Source organism: Syngnathus floridae, chromosome 4, assembly GCF_059516105.1.
Source record: "Syngnathus floridae isolate MCC-2025c chromosome 4, RoL_Sflo_1.0, whole genome shotgun sequence".
Lineage (NCBI taxonomy): Eukaryota > Metazoa > Chordata > Actinopteri > Syngnathiformes > Syngnathidae > Syngnathus > Syngnathus floridae.
The window spans coordinates 10,929,294-10,950,641 of NC_142416.1; the positions used below are offsets into that span (position 1 = coordinate 10,929,294).

Below are 21,348 nucleotides of genomic sequence, written 5' to 3' on the forward strand. Positions count from 1 at the left end.
CAACAACTTGTACGTGTTTGTGATTCGCCACGCTATGATCCGCCCAATTAAAATCTTCTTCCGGGTCGTGGTAATGGCGTGCCGAACAGCATGTGAGTTTTTAAATCTTTCAAAGGCTCTTTACTTTAAGCAATCTTCTCGTGACCACATTCAGGAAGACAGTTAAATTCTCGGGTAAAGATGTTAGGTACTCTGTTCACTTCAAATGTTCAATATAGTACTCGTTTATGTTTTCCACGTGTAGACCATTCGTCAGACCTTTCAGCTTCGTAGTGTGATCAAACCCGTAGAAGTGTTTACAAGTACCCCATTCATTGTAATAAACCCGTTATTATCGTAACGGCCATTGTTTACATCCTGTGTTATTTCAATTGTTCACATTTGTATCTCGCACATGCAATTGCATTCTCATTTTAAACGGAAAAAAGAGACACCAATCAACCAGGTTATGAGTTGCAAATTTCATTATGCTGTGCTCAATTTGTTTTGTAGAAACCTGTAAAAACAAGACATGGCATCAGTGGAGGATGATTTCCCTCGAGGTGGGACACTTGGGAAGGCTAGTGAAAGTAAAACAGCCTTGCCGGTTGAGGTGGATAACCTTTTCAAGGTATGGCTGATCTCCTTTCTTCTATCCAGATTGGGCATGCTGTGCAAAATACTCAAAAACCTCTGTACTCTCACATTTCAAGCTGATTCTTTACCGTTTTCCTATTCTCAAAGTAGTTTGTTTCTTTACTGCAGTCCAATGAAAAAGCAGAGCCTAAGAAAAGGAAGGTGGTGTCCAAAGATGCCAACAAGAAAGTCAAGAAGCAAAAGACTGTTGGGACGAATGAAGATGACCTGAAGCTCAATGCAGCAGCAAAGTGTGTGGAAATACTACATTCCAAGGTAAAGACACAATTAAGGAAAGCCACACTCATTACAATAAGGAAATATGTATTAAAAAATTATAAGGAATTCTAGAGAATTTGCTAATATAGCTCACAGGTGTCCAACTGAATGCCTGCGGCCCAATTAGAACCTTTAAGTCATTTATGTGGCCCTTGAAATATTGCCACTGTTTCTGAAGAGTAGCCATAAAAAAATGCAGGGGTGATTTAATATGATGGTACGAATATTAAAGTTTCTCACACAGAACATATTATCTTGGGGCCACGAAATGTAACTGTTTCATGTTCTTGCAGCACACCTTCTCTGTAAATATATACAGTTCAGCTCACCCCAATTTCCAATGACATTTAAAAAGCAATTTCTAACTCCTCATTTGGAGTAAAAGTAATGCTGGTATTGTTTTCATTTCATTATATTAAGGCTGGTCATCTTTGCACATTTGTATCTTCAATTTTCTTGAAAGAAGAAAATCTGTTGTATTTATCTTTGAGGAAGAAAAAAATGGAAGCATATGCTGTTCATTTTTCATTTTGGTCTTTCACTGTATTGCCCCAAAGAACAACTCAAAACCAGGGTACAGTTATTTTGGGCATACTGTTTCATCCCTAGTGATGATTATATGGTTTCACCATAATGAAAATATATTTAAAAATGTGTTATTTCTTCACAGCATCTAAAGGAAGGCACGTTAATGCTGGGCTGCGTGAAAGATGTTTCAGACTTTGAGGTGACCATCGGTCTACCTTGTGGTCTGCAAGGCTTTCTCAGCATCAAGAACATCTCTGACTCGTACACCAAGCTGCTCACTGAGCAACTGAATTCAATCGACGTTGAGGTGGGTGTTCAGTTTTTCTTGTGACCAGTTTAGCTTTTCCAACAACGTAAAATCCTGTGCAGAAAATGCACAGTTGGAATCTGCTCTATGGTTTAAGTGACATAGTCTGACCTGCTGTTGTGTTTTTTATTTTTGACAGGACATTTGTGCTTTGCCACACCTCTTCCATCCGGGCATGGTGGTGAGATGTGTGGTTGCTAAATTGGAGACCACCAAAGGAGGTGCGGCAAGCATCCAGCTCTCCATCAATCCAAAGCTCGTCAACAAGGCGCTCACGTCAAATTCTATGAAAGTTGGCATGGTGAGTCAGAAGTCAGCACCTCTTAACCACAAAATTCTTTCCTCACCACTCAACAATTGTCACCGTTTGTTGTCTCAGGTGTTGAGTGGATGTGTTGAGAGTCTTGAAGATCACGGCTGCATAATTGATGTTGGTATCAAGGGAACCAAAGCCTTCCTTCCCAAGAAAGCTGACACAGATAAACAGAACAGTAACAACGGTATCGCAAATCTGAATTGTTTTATTCTCTCTCTTTCTCTTGCAAGCCTTTTTATAAAATCACCAGAATGACTATATTTTTTCCCTTGCCTTTTCAGAGCTCAAAGTGGGCCAGTATATAACTTGTCAAATAAAAGAAGTGAAGAACGATGGACGTTTGCTGCAACTCGCCGCCAACCCCTCGGTTGTTCGCCAAGCTCTTGCTGAATCCAAACAAGGATGGACCTTGACTAATCTTCTTCCGGGACTTCTTGTTAAAGCAACAGTCAAAGAGGTAGGGGTAGTTCTCATGCCTTCTTACTCTATGCTGTCAAAATTCTGTTCAAATTACACCCCAATGTACGCACTGGCTGTATACACAATTTCACGACAACTTATGATGCCACATTAACTCTTGACAATGCTAAAATCAAGCCTGTGTTGCAGGTGACCAAACACGGACTTCTCTTGGGCTTCCTGTCCTCCTTCAGTGGTCAGGTAGACATCCTTCACATGGAGCAAGAGACGGTTGACAGTTACAGCGAGGGAAGCAAGGTGATGGTTTTATTTGTGATCAAATCTAATACACAAAAATACTAATACTTTTTGCGACCAAGCAATTTTTATTTCTCTGAGAAACTCCCACTGTTATCTCACCTAGTGGCATCCTTTTAGTGTTGTTGTCAAATTAGGTTAAATTAAAGTGTCTATATTTGTTGTTGTGTATTTTTGCATCATTCGTGTAGGTTCTGGCCCGTGTGCTGTACATGGAGCCATCCACCCGTTTGGTAGGATTAACCTTGCGTGGCTACCTAGTTCAGCCTGAATCCCGAATCAATACCATCCCTGCTTGTGGCGATCGCATCGGAGAGGTGGTGCAGGACTGCAAAATAATCTCAATGCACCACATGTCCGGAGGTTTTTTGGAACTCCCTGATAAAACTGTCGCATTTGTACATGTGAGTAGCATGAATGATTCAAATGCATATTTGGCCTGGAAAAAGCTCATCTGAGGTTGCCTCATGTAATTTGTTGTTTGTCTTGATAGAGGAACAATCTGAAGGAGTACAAGGACCCATCTAATGTGAACAAAATACTGGCCAAACCTAAACATACTTGCAGGATAGTTGACTTCAGCCCCATGGAGCAAATTCACTATGCTACTCTACGCAGGTATGTGAAAGTTTTTGTCTTCTGCATCTTGCCTTCTTAACAGTCAGTGTCCAACTGATTTCAATTGATTTTCAGGACTGTGATAGAAAAACCCTTCTTCCGATACCATGATCTAAAGCCTGGTCAGATTGTAGAGGTAGGTGCTTAGACTCCAGAAATGACAGAATGATGAAATACAAAATGTAGGAATCCTAAAAAGTATGCACGGGTTGATTTTTGTTTTGTTTTGTCTAAACCAAGTCTTCCATGTCTCTCTCCCAAAGGGCAAAGTCTCTGTTATGCTGAATCATGGTATGGTGGTGCACGTGTCGAACCGTATTCGTGGACTGGTGCCTCATAACCACCTATCAGACATTGTCTTAAAGAACCCCGAGAAGGTGTACGCAGAGGGCATGAAAATCAAATGTCGGGTCAGTCCATCTTTCAAATAAAAATCAAGAACACCTCCTGTTAATCGGATCATCTTTCAAAACCTCTTTGTTTTGTTTCTGCTCTTTCTGTCCTCAGGTGCTGTCAGTGGACGTAAACAGCCAAAAGCTGTTTTTGACCCGAAAGAAGACCCTCATAACCAGCTCCCTGCCCTTATTCCTTAGCTACAGTGACGCTCGTCCTGGACGAGTGTCTCACGGTTACATTGTCAGTGTCAAAAACTTTGGCTGCATCGTTCGGTTCTACAACAATATAAAGGGCCTGGTCCCAGCCAAAGAACTCAGCTCTGAAGTAATCCTCAACCCTGAGGAAGTCTTCTATGTTGGTCAGGTAAGATCTTAAGCTCCGACTCTACACATGAGCTGCTATCCTGCTACATTTCAGCAAGCAAATACATTATCTTTTTTCTTTTGATTTAAGGAGACATATGAAAAACTGACGGTGCAAATATTTCAATAGATATCCAAATAACTTAGTTTTCCGGGAAAATTGCTGTTTCCTTCCGTGCAATAAAATGCATTCGTTAGTTCTAAGCCATGGCCACTCGCTTGTTTTTCACATTCTGAGCTCTGCTTCCGCTAGTAAAAAGAAGTAGCCAGCTGCTGCAAACAGTGCCTGCTGAGTAAAGTGTTGTCAATCAAATGAAAGCCTCTCTCAGCCCAGCAGGATGAGTGTTGTTGACTGTTTTATATTGATGAAAAAAATGCTTATGTCTCCTTTTTGAAAGGTGTTGAAGACGAGGGTACTACAGTGTGATCCAGCGAAAGAAAAGTTAATTCTCTCCCTTAAGCGTACGATGGAGCGGGAGACAGAAGAAACAGGAAACGCCCAATTTCACCGTGAAGTGGGGAAGGTATGTTCAAGACAAAATAGCTACTCGAGATGTAGCAATTTATCAGTCTAACTCTGAATTACTTCAAATAAAACTGAATAGGTTTTTACTACATTTGCATATATACTGCAGTTCTACACTATTGCAATGTTGGATTTAGATGCTATTTGCGCCGTAAAGGAGGAATGTGGTTAATCAGTCAAATAAATATGGTAAAATTAGAAATCAAATCAGTTACCGAAGTAATGGATAGTAACAGTGCTACTTCCTGCTCAATAGTTTTTGCCCAATGTCTCTGTTGCAGAGGCTGGAGGCCAAAGTGCTTAAGAAGTCAATCAGTAGTCTGGAAGTGTCCATTCTTCCCGATGATGTCCGTGCCCTCCTACCCACCTTGCACCTCTCGGATCACGTGTCTAACTGCTCTTTGCTGCGGGAGACCCTGCAAGAGGGAGACATCGTTTCAGACCTCGTCTGCTTTCAGCAGAACACGAAACAAATTGTATCCTAGTTATTATTGGAATTAAGAATACTCTCATCTTGACTTTGATTTATATTTTTGTAGATTGTGCTGATTTCTTTTCCTGGCCTTTTTTAGTGTGCCAGAAATTGTCTTTGTTTTCCTTAAGTTTCCCTCTTAGATTGTCACCAAGAAGCCAATGGTGATCTGGTCACTGGAGGAAGGAGAGGCTCCTAAGGATTTCTCAGAGATCACAGTTGGAATGCAGATGATTGGCTGGGTCAAGAACATCATTGCCTATGGTGTCTTTGTTGAGTTCCCCTACGGTCTTGTTGGCCTAGCACCAAAGTCTGTGAGTGATGCGTTGTCATCAGCAGTAAATGTTTGGCGTTTTCTTTTTCTCTCTTCAACGACCATCTCTTTTGTGCCAACTGATTCATTTTCCTGTCTGCTCACTTCTAGGCCATTTCTGATAAGTTCATTGATAATATAGCGACCACCTTCCAACTGGGCCAGACAGTAATTGCTAAGGTGACTAATTTGTGTGAGGAGAAGAAGCGATTCCTGGTCACACTGCAAATTTCTGAGGTCACTATGCCAGAGGGATCTGCCCTGACCAGACTGATTCACGCTGTGCAAGAGAGACGAGCTGTGACCGAAATGATTGCAACAAAAGGTGGGACGTTTTGTCTCGATAAACTTGACAAAGCCATGTAAGACAAATCAAGGGCTGACCTTTCATTTTGAAAGCAAATAAACCTTTATTAACTTCTGTTCTGTTATTTTGATCTGCTAATTAATTTCAAGTCTGTTTTAAATATCAAAACATTCGTTCCTCAGAAGCCAAGGAGCCTTATCAGCAGCTAGCTGCTCTGTCTGTTGGCCAGAGGCTGAAGTTGGTTTTTGACACAGAGAAGGATGACAAAGGCGCCAGCTTCAAGTCAGATGAGTTGGTCGGTGCCACCATACAGGCCAACAAGCACCATGTGATGGGTATGTTTTCATGATCTAAGTCAAGTCGAGAATCGGTATCCTGTGCTAAATCCTTCTTGCCAAGCTTCAGACAAAATACTGTATAGTATATAGATTAGGGGATGGATGGAATGGATTGGGTGGATGGATGGATAGGTGGTTGGATGGATGGGTGGTTGGATGGATGGATGGATGGGAGTGCAAAGTGCATTTCTGAGCACATTAATAAACCAAGAAAAAAAACAGTAAAATTAAATATGAGGAAGACCATTCATAGCATGCCATGCAAACAAGTGACACGGCTGCTTCACATAATAAGTCAATCACACATCATTTAATGAAATCAAAACATCAGCACAGTGGCGAGGTGAAGATGCTTCATGTTTTCAATTCTTGTATTTCAAAATAAAATGATTTAAAATATTGAATACTGAAGAAAAGGTAAGATCATGTACATTTTTATATTCTCTTGCTTTCTTACAGGCATACAGTTGAGCCCAGGACAGAAGGTTACTGCAGTTGTCCTTTATGTTGACATCCGGGCCACTACTGTTCATGTCTCCCTCCTTTCCAAGTTGGTTACCAAAAAGAAAATGGTAAATTACTTTGTCTTACATTAATTTACCTGTTATCCTGTATTGAAAAACAAAGTCTGGGTGTATTTTCAGTTTTCTGTATTCCAGAAGACTGTACTGCCTTGCACACTGGAGGCAGTTTGTTTTCTAAAACAAAGATGAATTGGTTTCAGACCATCGATGACGATGAGGAAATAATACATATGTATTAAGACAAGCATTATGTTTTGATGTGGACATGTCATAATCACTGTTTGTGTGTACCCACCCTTGTATTTACAGCTGACAGAAGGGAGCAAGCACTCTGCAATTTTGCAGCACATTGACAAAGACCTAGCCATCATCTCAGTGGACGACACTGCTCAGCTGACTTTTATTCAAACACAGAGCCACTTCAATGAGGTCAACCTAACAGCGTCGGAGAAGCTGTTAGAAGGAATGATTTTAGACGTTGAGGTTGTCCAACCCAGCTGCGAGCAACTGCAAGGGCTCCCTCTATTGTCATGGAAGCGATCCCGAACCAAAGGACTGGGCAAACCAGTTTCAAACCAGATGAACGCTGACACTGGTTACCAAGTTGGAGAAATTTTGCAGGGCAAAATACGGACAATAAAGCCTACCAGCATTCAGGTTGCACTCAAGGATGGAAGCACGGGCTATGTGCATGTGTCTCAGGTGATGGAGGCTGCAGAAGTGTCGCCAGGATCCTTCCCCACGTCTTCGGTCAAAGTGGGCAGTGAGGTCACCGGCAGGGTCATTGGAGGACGAGAGGTCAACAGTACCGGGTGACTGCTGCTTATGTTGTCTTCCTCATTATTTATTTATTTATTTTTTTCGAAGTCTCTTTTCGGAACTTTAAATAATCTGTTGTTTGTTTTCTTTAGATTATTACCCATTTCCCATCCAAGATTAAAATACACCTGCCCTGAGCTCACACTAATACCCAGGTAAGTAACTGATTCATTACTCATTGGAAAGCAGCATAATTGTTCGAATGTACATTTTATTTTGTATTTGCCGTTCCTGTCTTTCACATTTTGCCACAACACAAATAGCAAACTGGATGGTAAATTGGAGGTCGAGTCGTATACAGCTGAAGAGAACTTGCGTAGTCTCAAGGTTGGACAGGAAATTACCTGTTTTGTTTCAAAGGTGGGCTAGGTTACAGTTTTGCATCAAACATATACTCTTACTGCAAAGCTGAGATGAGATCTGTGAATGGGTTTGCGATTGTCTGCAGTTTCATCAAGAGAGCAAGAGTTTGGAGGTCACCTCTGGTCCTTTTGTTTCGGGGACAGTGGAACTGCTGGCTATGATTACTGATCTGAAAGTAAGTTATCCTAACACTATTGTGCAATGGAACGTGCATTTACATGCTGTCAAGTGCATGCTTTAGCAGCAGGTGGTGCTGAAAGCCTTAAACATATTCTCCCAGTTTTGAAAGTTCCACTTGATAGATAATACGTCCAGTCATTGAAAGGAAAATCATAAAATGAAACCAAGTGTTCTATTATGAAGAGATAATTTGTGATGCTATATAAAGGAAATGTGACAAAAACTATGCATGAGGACTCTGCCCTAATATTGCTTCATTTGTCATATTTGAGGATTCCAGTCGCCTTGAAAAAATGTACAAGCTTGGCCAGGCTGTTGAGGCTAAAGTGGTCAAAGTGAGTCTCAAGCCTCAACGACTGTCACTGTCACTCACAGGTAGGATGCACCCGATTAATCAATCTGACATGCTGTATGATGAATAAAGGCTGAAGAACTGCTGTTTGTTTTGTAGGCATTTATGAACTAGAGGCAGGCGGTATCACTTGGGGAATGGTGACAAGTATACCTCCACACCTCGGCCTTGTGGTCAAACTCCCATTTGGTTGCACAGGAACTGTGGCCATCACTGACCTCGCTGATGCATATAAGCCCAACCCGTTGGCTGCATTTAGCAAGGATCAGCTGCTGAGGTCAGTGAATGCAACAACCAACTACAATACGAAACAATGTTGTTTCCCCACTCTGTGTGTTTTGCTGCAAGATGGTGTTTGAGATACACAAGTTTAGTGATTTCATTACTCAGTCAGCACTATCCTTTTATCTCAGGTGTTACCTTCTGGGCAGTGAAAATGGCAAGTGGCAGTTATCGCTTCGACCATCAAGGTATGATATCTGACAGATACACTCGAAAATGCTGGTCTGGAACTTGTAACTTTAGTGCTGCTGTTGATGTTCCTCTTCTCAAGGTTGAACCCACAACAGGCCAAGCCAGCAAAAGACTCAGAGATTTTATCCATAGACAATCTACAAGAAGGCCAGTTAATTAGAGGCTATGTCAAGTCTATCAGCGAGCAAGGGGTCTTTCTAAGGTAATCAACCGTGTTTGTGAATATATTTGCACCGACGACTCCAGGACTAGCATGAGAAACGTCGTGTCATGGTTCACTGAAGAACCGAAGTGAATGATGTCTTTTTACTTCTTCCAAGGTTGTCAAACAACATTATTGGGAGAGCCGAGCTTCAGCGGTCCTCCAAGTACTTTGTTAACAGCCATAAGATCCTCTGTAATCATCTGCCACCCAGCACCCTGCTCACCACAAAAATCGTCAGGTAAACCGCAACATAAACACTGCGACAGTTCATTTGCCAATAAAACCTCTGACACTTAATCCAAATGGAACATTTGCATTTATACATGTCATGTAGTTATCGTATTTTTCCGACTATAATTGTTAAGAGTAAAAAAATCACGAAGACATAGCACGTCGCTCTGTAGTATAAGTCTCATTTTTGGGAAAAATGTATTTTACAAAAACAGCAACCAAGAACCGTACAGCTCAGACTGGCACCTAAAATCTCTGTTACCTGATTGTGTTGATGCCAGTGGAGGATTAGAAACTTTCACCTCGACCTATTGAAAAGTTTTTCTTTTTAATTTAAAATGGTTTATCGTCCTGTGACCAAAAGTAGAAGACTTGTCAGTTATTGCTCCAGTTGTTTTGTTTGGTGTTTGCATTTTGTCCCCATTCTTATGTGGACTCCAAAAACATGCACGTTGGGTTTATTGAAGGAAGATTCTAGATTATATTTAGGTGTGAATGTGATGATGAATACTCAGATATGTGTGCTATGACTGGCTGGCGACCAGTCCAAGGTGCACCACACCTATTACCCAGTCAGTCATCTTTTATCGCCTCTCGCTCATGATAATCGTATTGAGAATAAGCGGTATAAAAACAAAATGGCTAAATTTATCACATGCATTTGCAGTGAGTGTTTCTTGTAGCAGATAGTGAAATGACAATAAATTGGGTTTGATGGGACTGTGAGAATTGCTCCAGCAAACATATTGCCTTAGTTTGGCTCTTTGTGCACACTGGCTTGTGCAAGATGTAACACTGCAGCCCTCTCTGTTCTTGTACTTCAGCATTGACAGAAAGGAAAAGTTAGTTGACCTGTCCCTGCTCACTATGGACACTGGGAAGCCAGACATCCTTCCGGAATCCCTCCATCTGCCGCTACGTCTCCAGGGAGAGGATAAGAACAAGTACAACCTTGAAAGGAAAAAGAAACGCCCACTGTCAGAAAGTGAAGAGGTAACAAAGTAGTTGGAAAAGAGTTCAGTATAGAGTCTGGGCATTTATCTTTTGTTTTTTCCGTTAACAAAAACTGTCATGCAAACTCGGCTACCTTAACCTTTTTTACATTACCAGACCAAAAATGAGTCGGAAGCCCCGAAGAAGAAGGAGAAGACGGAGAAAACGGAGAAGACGGAGAAAACGGAGAAGACGGAGAAGACGGAGAAGACGAAGAAGACGGAGAAGACGAAGAAGACGAAGAAGACGGAGAAAACAACAAACCTTATAGACAATGACAGTGGGGTTGAGGTGTACTTTCGAGAGGAAGAGGATCAGGAAGACAAAGACACCCAATCTGCTGCTGTGAATGTAAGGGAAAGCATCCACATTGTTTTTATTTCAGTCCCATTTAATCATGCATGCATGCACTCATAACTAAATGTCTCGTCAGGTCTCAAGTTCCTCAGGTCCTATCAGATTGCAGGTTGCAGCAGAGTTCTCTTGGGATCTTGGCTTGAGCTCATTGAAGCCTGCCACAGCAAACAAGCATGCAGACTCAAGTGATGAAGAGGACCAAGATGAAAGCAGCAAGGTACGCCAACTGTTTCCGTTGTGTTTGCTGTTGCGACTCCTACCGTTTGTCTCACGACTTCTTTCCCCGTCAGTCTCAGAAGAAAACTCGACGTGAGCTGGCGCTGGAGAAAAGGTTGGCGGAGAAAGCCTTGACGCAACGGGAGATCGAGTTGATGGACCCTCAGCTCAGGCCCCAGGATGCGGGAGCGTTTGAGCGTCTACTCTTGGCCTCTCCCAACAGTTCCATTCTCTGGCTTCAGTACATGGCTCACCACCTGCAGGCCACCCAGATCGAGCAGGCGCGAGCTGTGGCAGAGAGGGCGCTTAAAACCATTTCTTTCAGGTAAGATTAAATCTTGCCGATAAAGACCTTTTTTTCCCCCATTGGCAATGGAAAGAAAATAAATTTCATTGCTTGCATTTATATGGGACGCTGTCGTATGTAATTTTGTATTTCAGCTTGTATTCATATTCACCACTGTACATAACCTCCTTTTGTTGCCTCTTTAACTCTACTTGACTCAGTCGAAGTTTACAACTTCCCTATGCTTGTCGTTGCCTTTGTTGTTAGTGTCTTTGTCAGAAATTAACATTTTTGGGCTTTTAATTAAAACAAAAACTAGCTATGTCTGGATTCAGGTGTGAAGATGTACAGTACAAGTCAATTTTCAGTGGTTGTTTTTCGATTTTAAAAGTACTGTTTTTATCTCCAGAGAGGAGCAAGAGAAGCTGAATGTATGGGTGGCCTTGCTCAACTTGGAAAATTTATACGGCACCCAGGATAGCCTCAAGAAAGTTTTTGAGCGAGCCCTCCAGTTCTGTGAGCCCATGCCCGTCTATCAGCAGCTGGCAGACATCTACACCAAATCTGACAAGATCAAGGTATTAATTACCTGCTAATAATTTGGACAACAAATATGTCGGAACTAACAGCAATTCAATAAAACAAGACAAGTAAGTGAAAAGATTTTTGTTGCATGAGCTAAACATTGTCTGTGTCTCGCCATATTTTGTTCAGGAGGCAGAGAACTTGTATAAGTTAATGGTGAAGCGTTTTCGTCAAGACAAAGCGGTGTGGCTCAGCTATGGTGCCTTCCTGCTTCAACAAGGCCAGAGTGATGCTGCCGGTGCTCTCCTGCAAAGGGCGCTTAAAAGTCTACCATCCAAAGAAAGTGAGTATATCACAATGCTCTGTGGTCTTTTCATGTGTTTGGTACCAAAGGCAGAAAAACGTGCAGTGTATTACTACACTAATGCAAACTACAGCCACAATAATAAAATCTTGTTTAATTAGTACTTTTCTCAGTCTTCATATTTATACAGCTTATTATGTCGTTTTTATTAGATTGCGTAGGTATGCCTATTTTGACTGTTTTTCCCCGCTCCAGCTATCTAGACCAATTTATAAACATTGTGATTTGTCCCCAGGTGTGGATGTCATCGCCAAGTTTGCTCAACTAGAGTTTCGTTACGGAAACACGGAAAAGGGTTTTGCAATGTTTGACAAAGTCCTGACAAGCTACCCGAAACGCACAGATCTCTGGTCTGTTTTCATCGACCTCATGGTCAAACATGGATCACAGAAGGAAGTCAGGTAAGGCCAAGTTTTGTTTGACTTGTTTTTGAGCTAGCTAAACATTTCAATCAGTTCTTTTCTTGATTTCTGAACAAGTTAAGAAAGCTTATTGCATGTTTATAATCATCTTCTTCTAATTTATCACACAGGGCCCTCTTTGATCGTGTGATCCATCTAAGTGTGTCTGTGAAGAAAATCAAGTTCTTCTTCAAACGCTACATGGAGTACGAGAAGAAGCACGGCACACCACAAAGCATCCAGGCTGTCAAAGAAAAGGCTGTGGAGTTTGTGGAAGGCAAAGGCAGTGTAGCTGCCAGCTCGTGAATCTTGCAGATTGTATATTTGCGTGTGGACTCCGTGCTTGCAGTTACAAAATGCAAACAGATTCTTAATTAAGAGTTGACTTTTTTACTGTCGAAATGGTTTCTTGAAACTTGAAGACAACTTTTATACAGTGTATGTATTCCTCTATAAATCTAATTGGATCAACCAGAATTCGGAATTTAACTGACTTATTTGATTCCATTCTCTGGATGAGTTTTTCTTTTAATGCGTAGTAAATCATGTAGAGCATTGCCATGACTCAATAAATATACTATCAATACAATACATTACATGACATTTTATTTAAAAGCAACAAATACAAAATAACAATATATATTGGGACACATTTACATACAATACATACACGCTAGTTGTCTACCCTCTTTTAAAAGGAAAGTTCCTGGTACACAATCAGAAAAAAAAAAACTGCCTACTTAAATCCTTTATGCTGGTCGTGATGTCATCCAGAAGTTGTGATGTCATCCTGTGGGCGTGGCTACCGCTTGACTGCTTGATTATTTCTCCTACCGTACACAGTGGCAGTATTGATTGTAAGATGCATGTGGGTTACTGTGTGACTGACGTGGTTTGTGCTGGCTGGATTGGTAACACCCCTGAGATGGTAGAGGTATCAGTACTGCTCCTGCTCAGTCCTGCTTCTGTAGCTATGTTGCGTCCAGCCCAGCAGTGCTACAGTTCTGGTGGCTCCTCTCCAGTCGGGCTGTTGCTGAGCAGTGCAATATGGAAGCTAAGCGAGGACCAATGTAATGAAAATGTCTTATTTATACATCCTCTCCCTATCTCCTGACCCTACCAAATCAAGTTTGCTTCCGTCAACATCCAATTCCCACCTAAGAATATTGCTCAAAGGTCAGCGGCAACACAGCCACTTGGGATCATAAACGTCGTTGCCTGCGAGATGATCATCTCTCGTCGTATTTTAAATGGATGTTTTTGGGTTTTCTTTTCTAAGAGAAGTCTGGTTTCATCTGTTCCAAGCTCACACCTCCTCTGGCTCCATAGGTCCTTCAGCACCCTGTGGGGCATCTGTGTGGAGCCGCAAGATGGGTTTGTTGCACATTGGGCACACGCTGCGGATCTCCAGCCACTTGAGCAGGCACCTGAAAGCGTGGAAACTGTTTTTAGAATAGGGCTGAGGAAGAACTATATTCATTTTGAACAGTACACACAAAATGAAAAAGGCCTTGATGGAGCTTGTAGGTGGCTATTGGTGCCTTGTCTGCCCCCATGAATAAAGAAGAAATGATAAAAAATCAATTATAGATATAATATTATCTAGGCCCAGATGTTTCTTTAAAATAATACAGAGCCACGGGAAACATTGAGACCACCGTGATTTCTTGAACTTCTTGTTCAATGTCTATTATGACTGGTGCCACTGAAAGTGTGTCAGGTGAGTAATCGACAAAAGAAAACATGGAATGCTGAAAATGTCTGTTTTACCTATATGAGAACTTATGATCTAATTTCAGTCATTATCAAGCAAAACGTTTTGGGAAATGTCTCGATCAGCTCTTGAATTCATATTTTAGGTGCTGTTTTTAGTTGATTGAAGTCCAAACAAACGCACCTTTAGTTGTACTCAGCATTCATAATGAACTGAAAGTTGATTAAACAAGTGTGCTCTCTTATTTTTTTTTCCCATGGCTGTATTTGCAATTTAAATGCAAATGCATCTTAATTATGGGCAAAATGATCCACGTTAATTAAAGCACTGGACTAAAAGAGTGCTGGTTTGTGCCATGGAACTCCCGGGCTGAGAATACTTCCCACTTTGGCCCTGGCTCTTGTTATTGTCACTCACATTCTTTCGTACATAGCTAGAGTCAAAGGTTAACTGGCTAATAGCATTTATCTTATTTTGTGGTACTTCGTTTCCTAACAAACCTTTCCCCCCCCATTCTGTATTTCTGCATTATGAGAATACACTTTTTGCGTTTTTAGGTACACTTTAAAATCTAAAAGATCTGCTATTTCTAAGGATGATTATAGTTTTTCCTTGCAATTTCTACTGGATTTATATTAACACAATCAACTTTAACACAGTTTTAAATTCCACAAGTATTAGTGTTGTTTGTTTCCAGACACTCACTTCTTGTGAAATGCATGTGAGCACGGGCACACTCCCAGTTCATCTCTGGTCCTGAATTCTTCCAGACACACGGCGCAGGTTTGCTGCCAAAAACAGAATAACAATGAGATGAGGCCATATTTTGTGTCATTGTGTTTGTGTAATTCATGACAGGCCTAGATTTTGTCAATCACCCAAACAATAAAAAGAAAAGACTTGTAAATTGCCAGATGTTCAATGTACCCATGTTTCAGCGCATAAAACCAGGTGTTGTTTATTAATTGTTCTTAAATAAAATTAATAAATAAAACAATTAAATAAAAATCTTGAATCTTAACCTAGCTGTGTCTATTTTGGATTCTCAAAAACTGAACTTCCCCTTCCATCTACCTTTGATAACTTTACAAGAAGTCATTTATAAGACAGCAGACAGAGAAATGTAGCTCCTACTGTATGATGCGTCTATAATAAGCACAGTTATTCTTAGCAATACTAAATTCGGCCACTGGAAGATCGGGAAGCACTTATCATAGACGAAAGAGATTTCGAGGACATGGCCAATAAATGTGTGTTGCATGTTAATGACGTGAGGATTGAACTCCTTCAGTATGTTAGACTATAAATAGCTCAACCTGGCTTATTAAATCAGGCAGAAACATGGGCTGCATTTTATGCAGTCCTTGCCAACCTTTGAGCCACGGGTGTCAAACTCATTTCTTTTGCGAGCTGCATTGTAGTCATAGCTTCTTTCAGAGGGCCATTATGACTGTCAACCCAAATAAATGTATGAGCACCTCATATTACTGTATATACAGTAAAAGCTACAAAACAAACTGACAACTCATTTTCAAATCAGACGAGTAAAAACTGGTCAAATATTTAAAAAAAAAAACAAAGATATTATTAAAAGTGAAGACAATTTGCAATTCTAGTAATGACACATGAATTTGATGCATAATTTGTCATCGCGGGCCACATAAAATGATGTATCTGGCCCCCGGGTCTTGAGTTTGACACCAGTGCTTTGAGCCAAGGCACAAATTCCATATTTAAAATATCTCACAGCAAGCCACCAGACAAAAATATCAGAAAAGGTGGATTTCAAAGTGTAACTATTTTCCACCATTTCCTGAAAAACAAACATTTATATTTCTCTCACTCTGGTGGTGGTTGAATTATTTACTATCCACATTATTTCTACACCCCCATGATCCTTTGCATGAAAAGTGGGAGGAATTTCCGGTATAGCGTTTTACTTTTGTTGGAACCGTCGGTGCAACTTAACTTTCCATTACATTTACAGACTTTAACAATGTGTGAATGCCAGTTGTTGCAGCTTATAAAAGAAAACATTTCAATCTCGCTTCCTGCTAGTCTAGCATCCTGCAACAAGTTACAGTCACGTCTAACTACATAACGAACTCTATCGCTTCAAACTGAGACTAAAAAGCTCTGAGGCGTATCAATACCCGCACAGTAACAAAGTTGGTTGTGTTTCGTTAAACGAGGTTGGGCACAACATTATTTAGCTTCAAACGTATCTGCTAATGTGCTAACCCCATGACCGAGACAAGCTTTACGTTGCTCAATGTCATGAAACTGCCGTTCTTCATGTGAAGGTCACTACATACGTCGAGGTCAAACGTCCGCTGCAAATATTAGAACGATCGACTGTTTGTACAACTGCTCGTAGCGACTGATATTTTAGAGTATTCAAATGTGTTTAAAAAGGTCGGGTTGAAAATATGTCGCAATGCAGAAGATGTAAATCACATGTACAGTAATCCCTCGTAGCTTAAATTTGGGGGGAAAAAATCCACGATGTAGTGAAACCGCGATAAATGAAACGCGAAGTAGCGAGGGATCACTGTACATAAAAGCTGCACAAAACAAAATGACTTACTCCAAGCAGGCTGAGTTTCTTGCTTGCTCCCTTCAGCACCACCTACAGCGAAAAATGAGTATGGAAGAATGAACATACAGTGTACGTACTCGGATGTCAGCACTATCATATATATAGATATAACTTCTTCAGATGAGGCATTTATCCTGAACTGAATGACCTCATATTACTCTTCAGTTTGACGCATAGAAAAGCTAGTCTAAAATTAGCTTCAGAATTGTCGCATTGAGTGGACCCTGATGGACTCTTCTGGAGGGTGGTGTTATGTTGCTCGGCTGAATGAAAAAAGAGGCTGACATGCTGTGGTAGGATTTAGAGGCTGCCTCAGAGTGTGCTGTTACACGTGCAGTGAGTGGCATACCTCGTTGTAGCTGAACTGATCCCTCGTCCCTTGTTGTTTCAACCTGCGACAGAAACAAGACAAAATGTACACTTAAATGCCACACAGAAAACTACTGGGGTAAGAATTTCCATAGGTCAAGACTTTCAGCATAAAAGCGGCCTTTAGAAATTTCTATTGGCACTGGGGCAAATGTGTCAGATGAAGATGCTTTCTGAGTTGAGTCAGGTTAGGTCTATTTGGGGGAAATGTCACTTGTTATGAAGATAGATCTGCCAAGATATAGAAATTTGTTTTCAGAACAGTTCATCTGAATTTCCATCATTTCAAAATGATCATGCTATATCCATGACGCACGTTCACATTTTTTCCTAAATAAAGGCAGACGCCCATTTTTAGTGCCACGGGCCATTTCAATGTGAAGATGTAAAGAATGATCAAATTTGGGGACTTCCCGCAGCCTTGCTTCAGTCCATGTTTTTTTTTAACGAGTAATTGTAGCTTGATTACATTATTAAGAGCACAGCGCGCAGTTTTTTTTTTTCAGCTGACGATTCAAAATAAAGACTGCATGAAAACACTCATCTCTCCCTCCCTCCCTAATTGCTTTATAAGTGGCATGGGATGGACACATGCGTCGTCGATGTGCTGAAAACGTGACACGGCACATACCTGACATCACTCTCTCACACGGGACTGTGAAATTGAAGACTCCTCGAATGTTCAAGCAGTACACACCAGAGTTTCCTTTTCTTATGTGTTCCATTAAGTTTACTTAGTACATTTAGTGTGTGTGAATGCATTGTGACGTTAGGAATCAAGTATCTTCCCGTATTTTATCATTCATTAACTATTATTTATATTGCATGTACAATGTATGCTCAAGATGATTAATAATTTAACACCAGAGACCAAAACCAACACACCACATATATTTCCTATTTTAGCGATTGGACAGTAAGGGTGTTAAAATATTTTTGTTGTTGTTCCAGAGGTTCAAATTCTGTCACATTTGATGTTAGGGATGGTTTTGTGATATTTTTGAATGAAAAAAATACTCTAATTAAAGGATAAAGTATAGTAAAAAATGTTCACAATAGGACTACATACTATAAATATGTGGCTATGGGGCGAGACTGCACTGCTGTCTCAAGTCCTCGCTTAGATATTCCCTTCTCCGATTCCTTTCCCGGTATACAGAACAGGCTCGGCCCAACTCTGCCCTCATCCCTCGTACCTACCGGAAAAGGTAGCAGCAGAAGATGAGACTGAGCATGAAGACGAAGAGGCCGATGCCCAGCACAATGACGTACACATTGAGTGGCAGGTGATACATGTCAGATGTCATGCTGCAGTCGTGTTCAGAGCTAAGAGAATTCAAACCGCACAGGCATCCTGCAAAAAAAAAGAGATCATCACGCTTGTGACCTGTAAATTTATTGAAATCAAATCAAATTCAGGCCATTGCAGGGATATCTGGAACTGAAAACTCAGAGAGACTTTGGAATATTAAATTAGTTTACTGTAAAGCCTCTCTGAGTGTCTGCCATCTCATAAGTGGAGTTCTTTTCCTGTTTGCCAGAAAAACTTGGTGATGCAAATGTATCCATGGAGATGTGGCTGAGGCACATTGGTGGCAACCCTAACCCTCGTTGGGCTACCCGTTAATTGGCTGTGAAGTAGACAAACACAGCCAACGGAGACCGACACACCACCATCTGTTCCCTAGACTCAATAGAGTAGTCGAGAAAAGTGTGTGCATGTGGGACACCACTTGGGGGTTGAGGAGTTGTGTAGTGCAGTGTATGGCTGTGTTTGTTTGAAAAGAAACGTGTGTGTTGCATGGGAAGTATGAGTAGGGGAGTATATTTAAAACGAGAATGAAGTCGTGACCGAAGGGCCATTTGAAAAAACAAAAGCAGCGGAAGACTCACTTCCACTAGCCACATGTGACCCTATTAATTTGCAGCAAGCAGGCTCTTTGCCAGCCTCTAAATGTCCATGTGTCTCTCTTCAGAGTCAATGAATGGGTACAGCTTGCACTGTGTGGGAGGTATGATAATTTGACAGAGCTGGAGGTTGGGGGATTTGAAAGAAGGGGGTGGGGCAGGGAAACTTAATGAGAGATAGACTGCTTGGGCAAAATGGAGACCAGGCCATACAGGAACTAAAAATGGAATGAAATAAGGGGTTGTCCCCACTCTGCATCTTAACCAACTTCCACACTTCTTAGGAAGACTATTTTTTAAAAATGTGTTTACGATCATTGACCTAGAACATCGTGTGAGGGTTAGTAATGCTGAATTTGAAAAAAAAAGGACCATCCCGGTCCAAACCAAAGTTATTTGATTATTTCCAAACTCCTCCATTATTATTTACCTTGTGTGTCATGTGAGGACACAACATTGTCTTAATGTGGGTGCCAATTTTGTATTAGGATGGATGGATGGATGGATGGATGGATGGATGGATGGATGGATGGATGGATGGATGGATGGATGGATGGATGGATGGATGGATGGATGGATGGATGGATGGATGGATGGATGGATATAGCATTTGATAGGTGCCCCACAAACCATTGTGTACATCACTAAACCAGGCACAAAACATTCACATAGACTGAGGTAGTATAATAATAAAAAATAATAATAATGATGATAATAATAATAAATAAATAAAGCTGCCATAGCTGTATGACTGAAGTGAACATGAACTTGAATGCACCTTATTTTGAGTGCTCTTTGTCACACACAAGACTAAAGCCTTTGAGGTTTGTTGAATCCATCACACAGAGCCAGTAAACTATGAAGCTAGTTACAAGCCGTAAGTCCACCAAAATACATGGTGGGCCTAGACTTTAGTATTAAACAGATGGCAGAGAAATGCACTCACTTACCGTTACACCATTGGAATGGTTGCATGAAATTTGATTCCTGGGCCAGCAGCAATAAATTCAGACCCTTTAAGAAGAAGAAGGCTGAGCTTGAATGGAGGCCAAACTCTTGGACTCGTGGTTGGAGCCTGGGATCAGTCACTGTGTGCCGAGCTCCTCCAAATACAAGCCTTAAGTTTTTCAGATTTGCTCAGATTTCCATAAATCCTTGAGAGGTGTGGTTTTGTTGGCTCAGCAGTCTGTGCATTCCCAAATCTGGATTAAGCACTTGGTGTTAAGATTGGAATATTTGGGACAAGAGTTTGGACCGTGTTTAAAATCCTGATGTGCTCCTGGATGCCAGTATGAATGATGTCATCGGAGAAAACAAAGAAATCTTGTTGTGTCGTTTGGACTGTCACTTGCCTCATACCGTGGGCTATTTCGCAAGTTGCCGTCAAAATGTGAATCATGCGCAGTCATAACATCATCAACAGCGCAGTCATTGTTTACACTCAAAGCAGACAAAGACCCTCTCTGACTTGTGTTTTTCTTGGCTGCAGGATTGTCTCCAATGTCATCCGCCGATCACAATGACAGTCGTCGATCAATGAAGGTAATAATCTGGCTTTAGTCTGCTTTGTCTTGCCCCTCCAAAGCTGCTTTTTTAACAGAGGATTTTGGCGGCTTTCATTCTCCCCCCTCTCATGTCCTCTGCCGTCTCCTCCTCCACTCCACTGATGTTGCAGAGGGTATTCCACAAGATGTGCACCCCTCAAAGGCCAAACAAAGTGAGGAGAGCTCCACAGCAGAGTAGTCCTGAAGCTGGCATTGCCCTTATTGCTGCTGAGTGGTTTTTTTTTCCTCACTCAGTGCATGTGTGGTTTTGTGTGTTTGTATGGAGCTGGGGATCCTCTTCCTCCAACCATCTGCTCCTTCAGAAGAAGACAAAAATGGACAAAGGCGGTGTGTGTCAGCGAAGAGCGTATCTGTCTCAGTCAGTCTCTCGCACCTCCATCTGGCTTTGTCATGACACGCTTCTCCTCTTTCTCTTTCAGTCCATAACGCTTTTAAAAGTAAGCCTGCAGTCTGCCTTCCGACGTCTCCTGCTCCGCTCTGCTCTGCTCTGCCTTGGGTTTGTAAACAGATCTGTGCTCATGTGACCATCCGTTTTGCCTCGCAACTCTGCTCGGCCTCAGCCCTCCCTCTGCATTTCTCCTCCAATCTGCAGGCAGAAGGAAGGCAGAATGAGCCAGACGCTGACAAATGGGACGCCTGCAAGCATGCTGATGTGTCCTGTCTGTACACCTCTCCTATGTATGTGAAAGGGAGAGCAAAGAGGCTCTTGCAGCAAAGTCAAGCAAGGGAGGCCTCGGTCAGCTGCAAGCATGCATGGCTGATGTCCTGACAAACAAAACAATGTCATTACTGCCAAGTGGGCGTCAACC

General features: G+C 41.5%; 2 protein-coding genes across 4 annotated transcripts; one reads left to right on the forward strand and one right to left on the reverse strand.

The window, feature by feature from the left end:
• Nucleotides 1-15: 15 nt before the first annotated feature.
• pdcd11 (programmed cell death 11) lies at nt 16-14,531 on the forward strand. Of its 3 annotated transcripts, XM_088372803.1 has the most exons (37): nt 16-92; nt 493-610; nt 745-891; nt 1,565-1,729; nt 1,869-2,030; nt 2,109-2,229; nt 2,327-2,502; nt 2,655-2,762; nt 2,954-3,166; nt 3,256-3,380; nt 3,456-3,516; nt 3,644-3,790; nt 3,888-4,139; nt 4,537-4,662; nt 4,946-5,140; nt 5,280-5,450; nt 5,561-5,774; nt 5,939-6,091; nt 6,554-6,666; nt 6,928-7,430; nt 7,530-7,592; nt 7,701-7,797; nt 7,886-7,975; nt 8,253-8,355; nt 8,432-8,609; nt 8,746-8,802; nt 8,886-9,008; nt 9,127-9,249; nt 10,067-10,235; nt 10,353-10,586; nt 10,669-10,809; nt 10,883-11,133; nt 11,504-11,672; nt 11,809-11,962; nt 12,219-12,384; nt 12,516-12,731; nt 13,712-14,531. In XM_088372803.1, the coding sequence occupies exons 2-36, from the start codon at nt 512-514 to the stop codon at nt 12,688-12,690; spliced, it is 5,544 nt and encodes a 1,847-aa protein (XP_088228929.1). In that variant the 5' UTR covers nt 16-92; nt 493-511; the 3' UTR covers nt 12,691-12,731; nt 13,712-14,531. The 3 variants fall into 3 exon arrangements, with proteins under 3 accessions (XP_088228929.1, XP_088228928.1, XP_088228930.1); XM_088372802.1 differs by having other exon boundaries at nt 12,516-14,531; XM_088372804.1 differs by having other exon boundaries at nt 41-174; nt 12,516-14,531.
• LOC148399051 (RING finger protein 122) lies at nt 12,969-21,065 on the reverse strand. The gene is made up of 6 exons (XM_088372810.1): nt 19,925-21,065; nt 18,267-18,420; nt 17,047-17,089; nt 16,686-16,727; nt 14,804-14,886; nt 12,969-13,811 (listed from the first exon to the last, which is right to left on the reverse strand). Exons 1-6 carry the CDS (start codon nt 19,947-19,949, stop codon nt 13,691-13,693), a joined length of 468 nt encoding a protein of 155 aa, XP_088228936.1. The 5' UTR covers nt 19,950-21,065; the 3' UTR covers nt 12,969-13,690.
• Nucleotides 21,066-21,348: the final 283 nt, after the last annotated feature.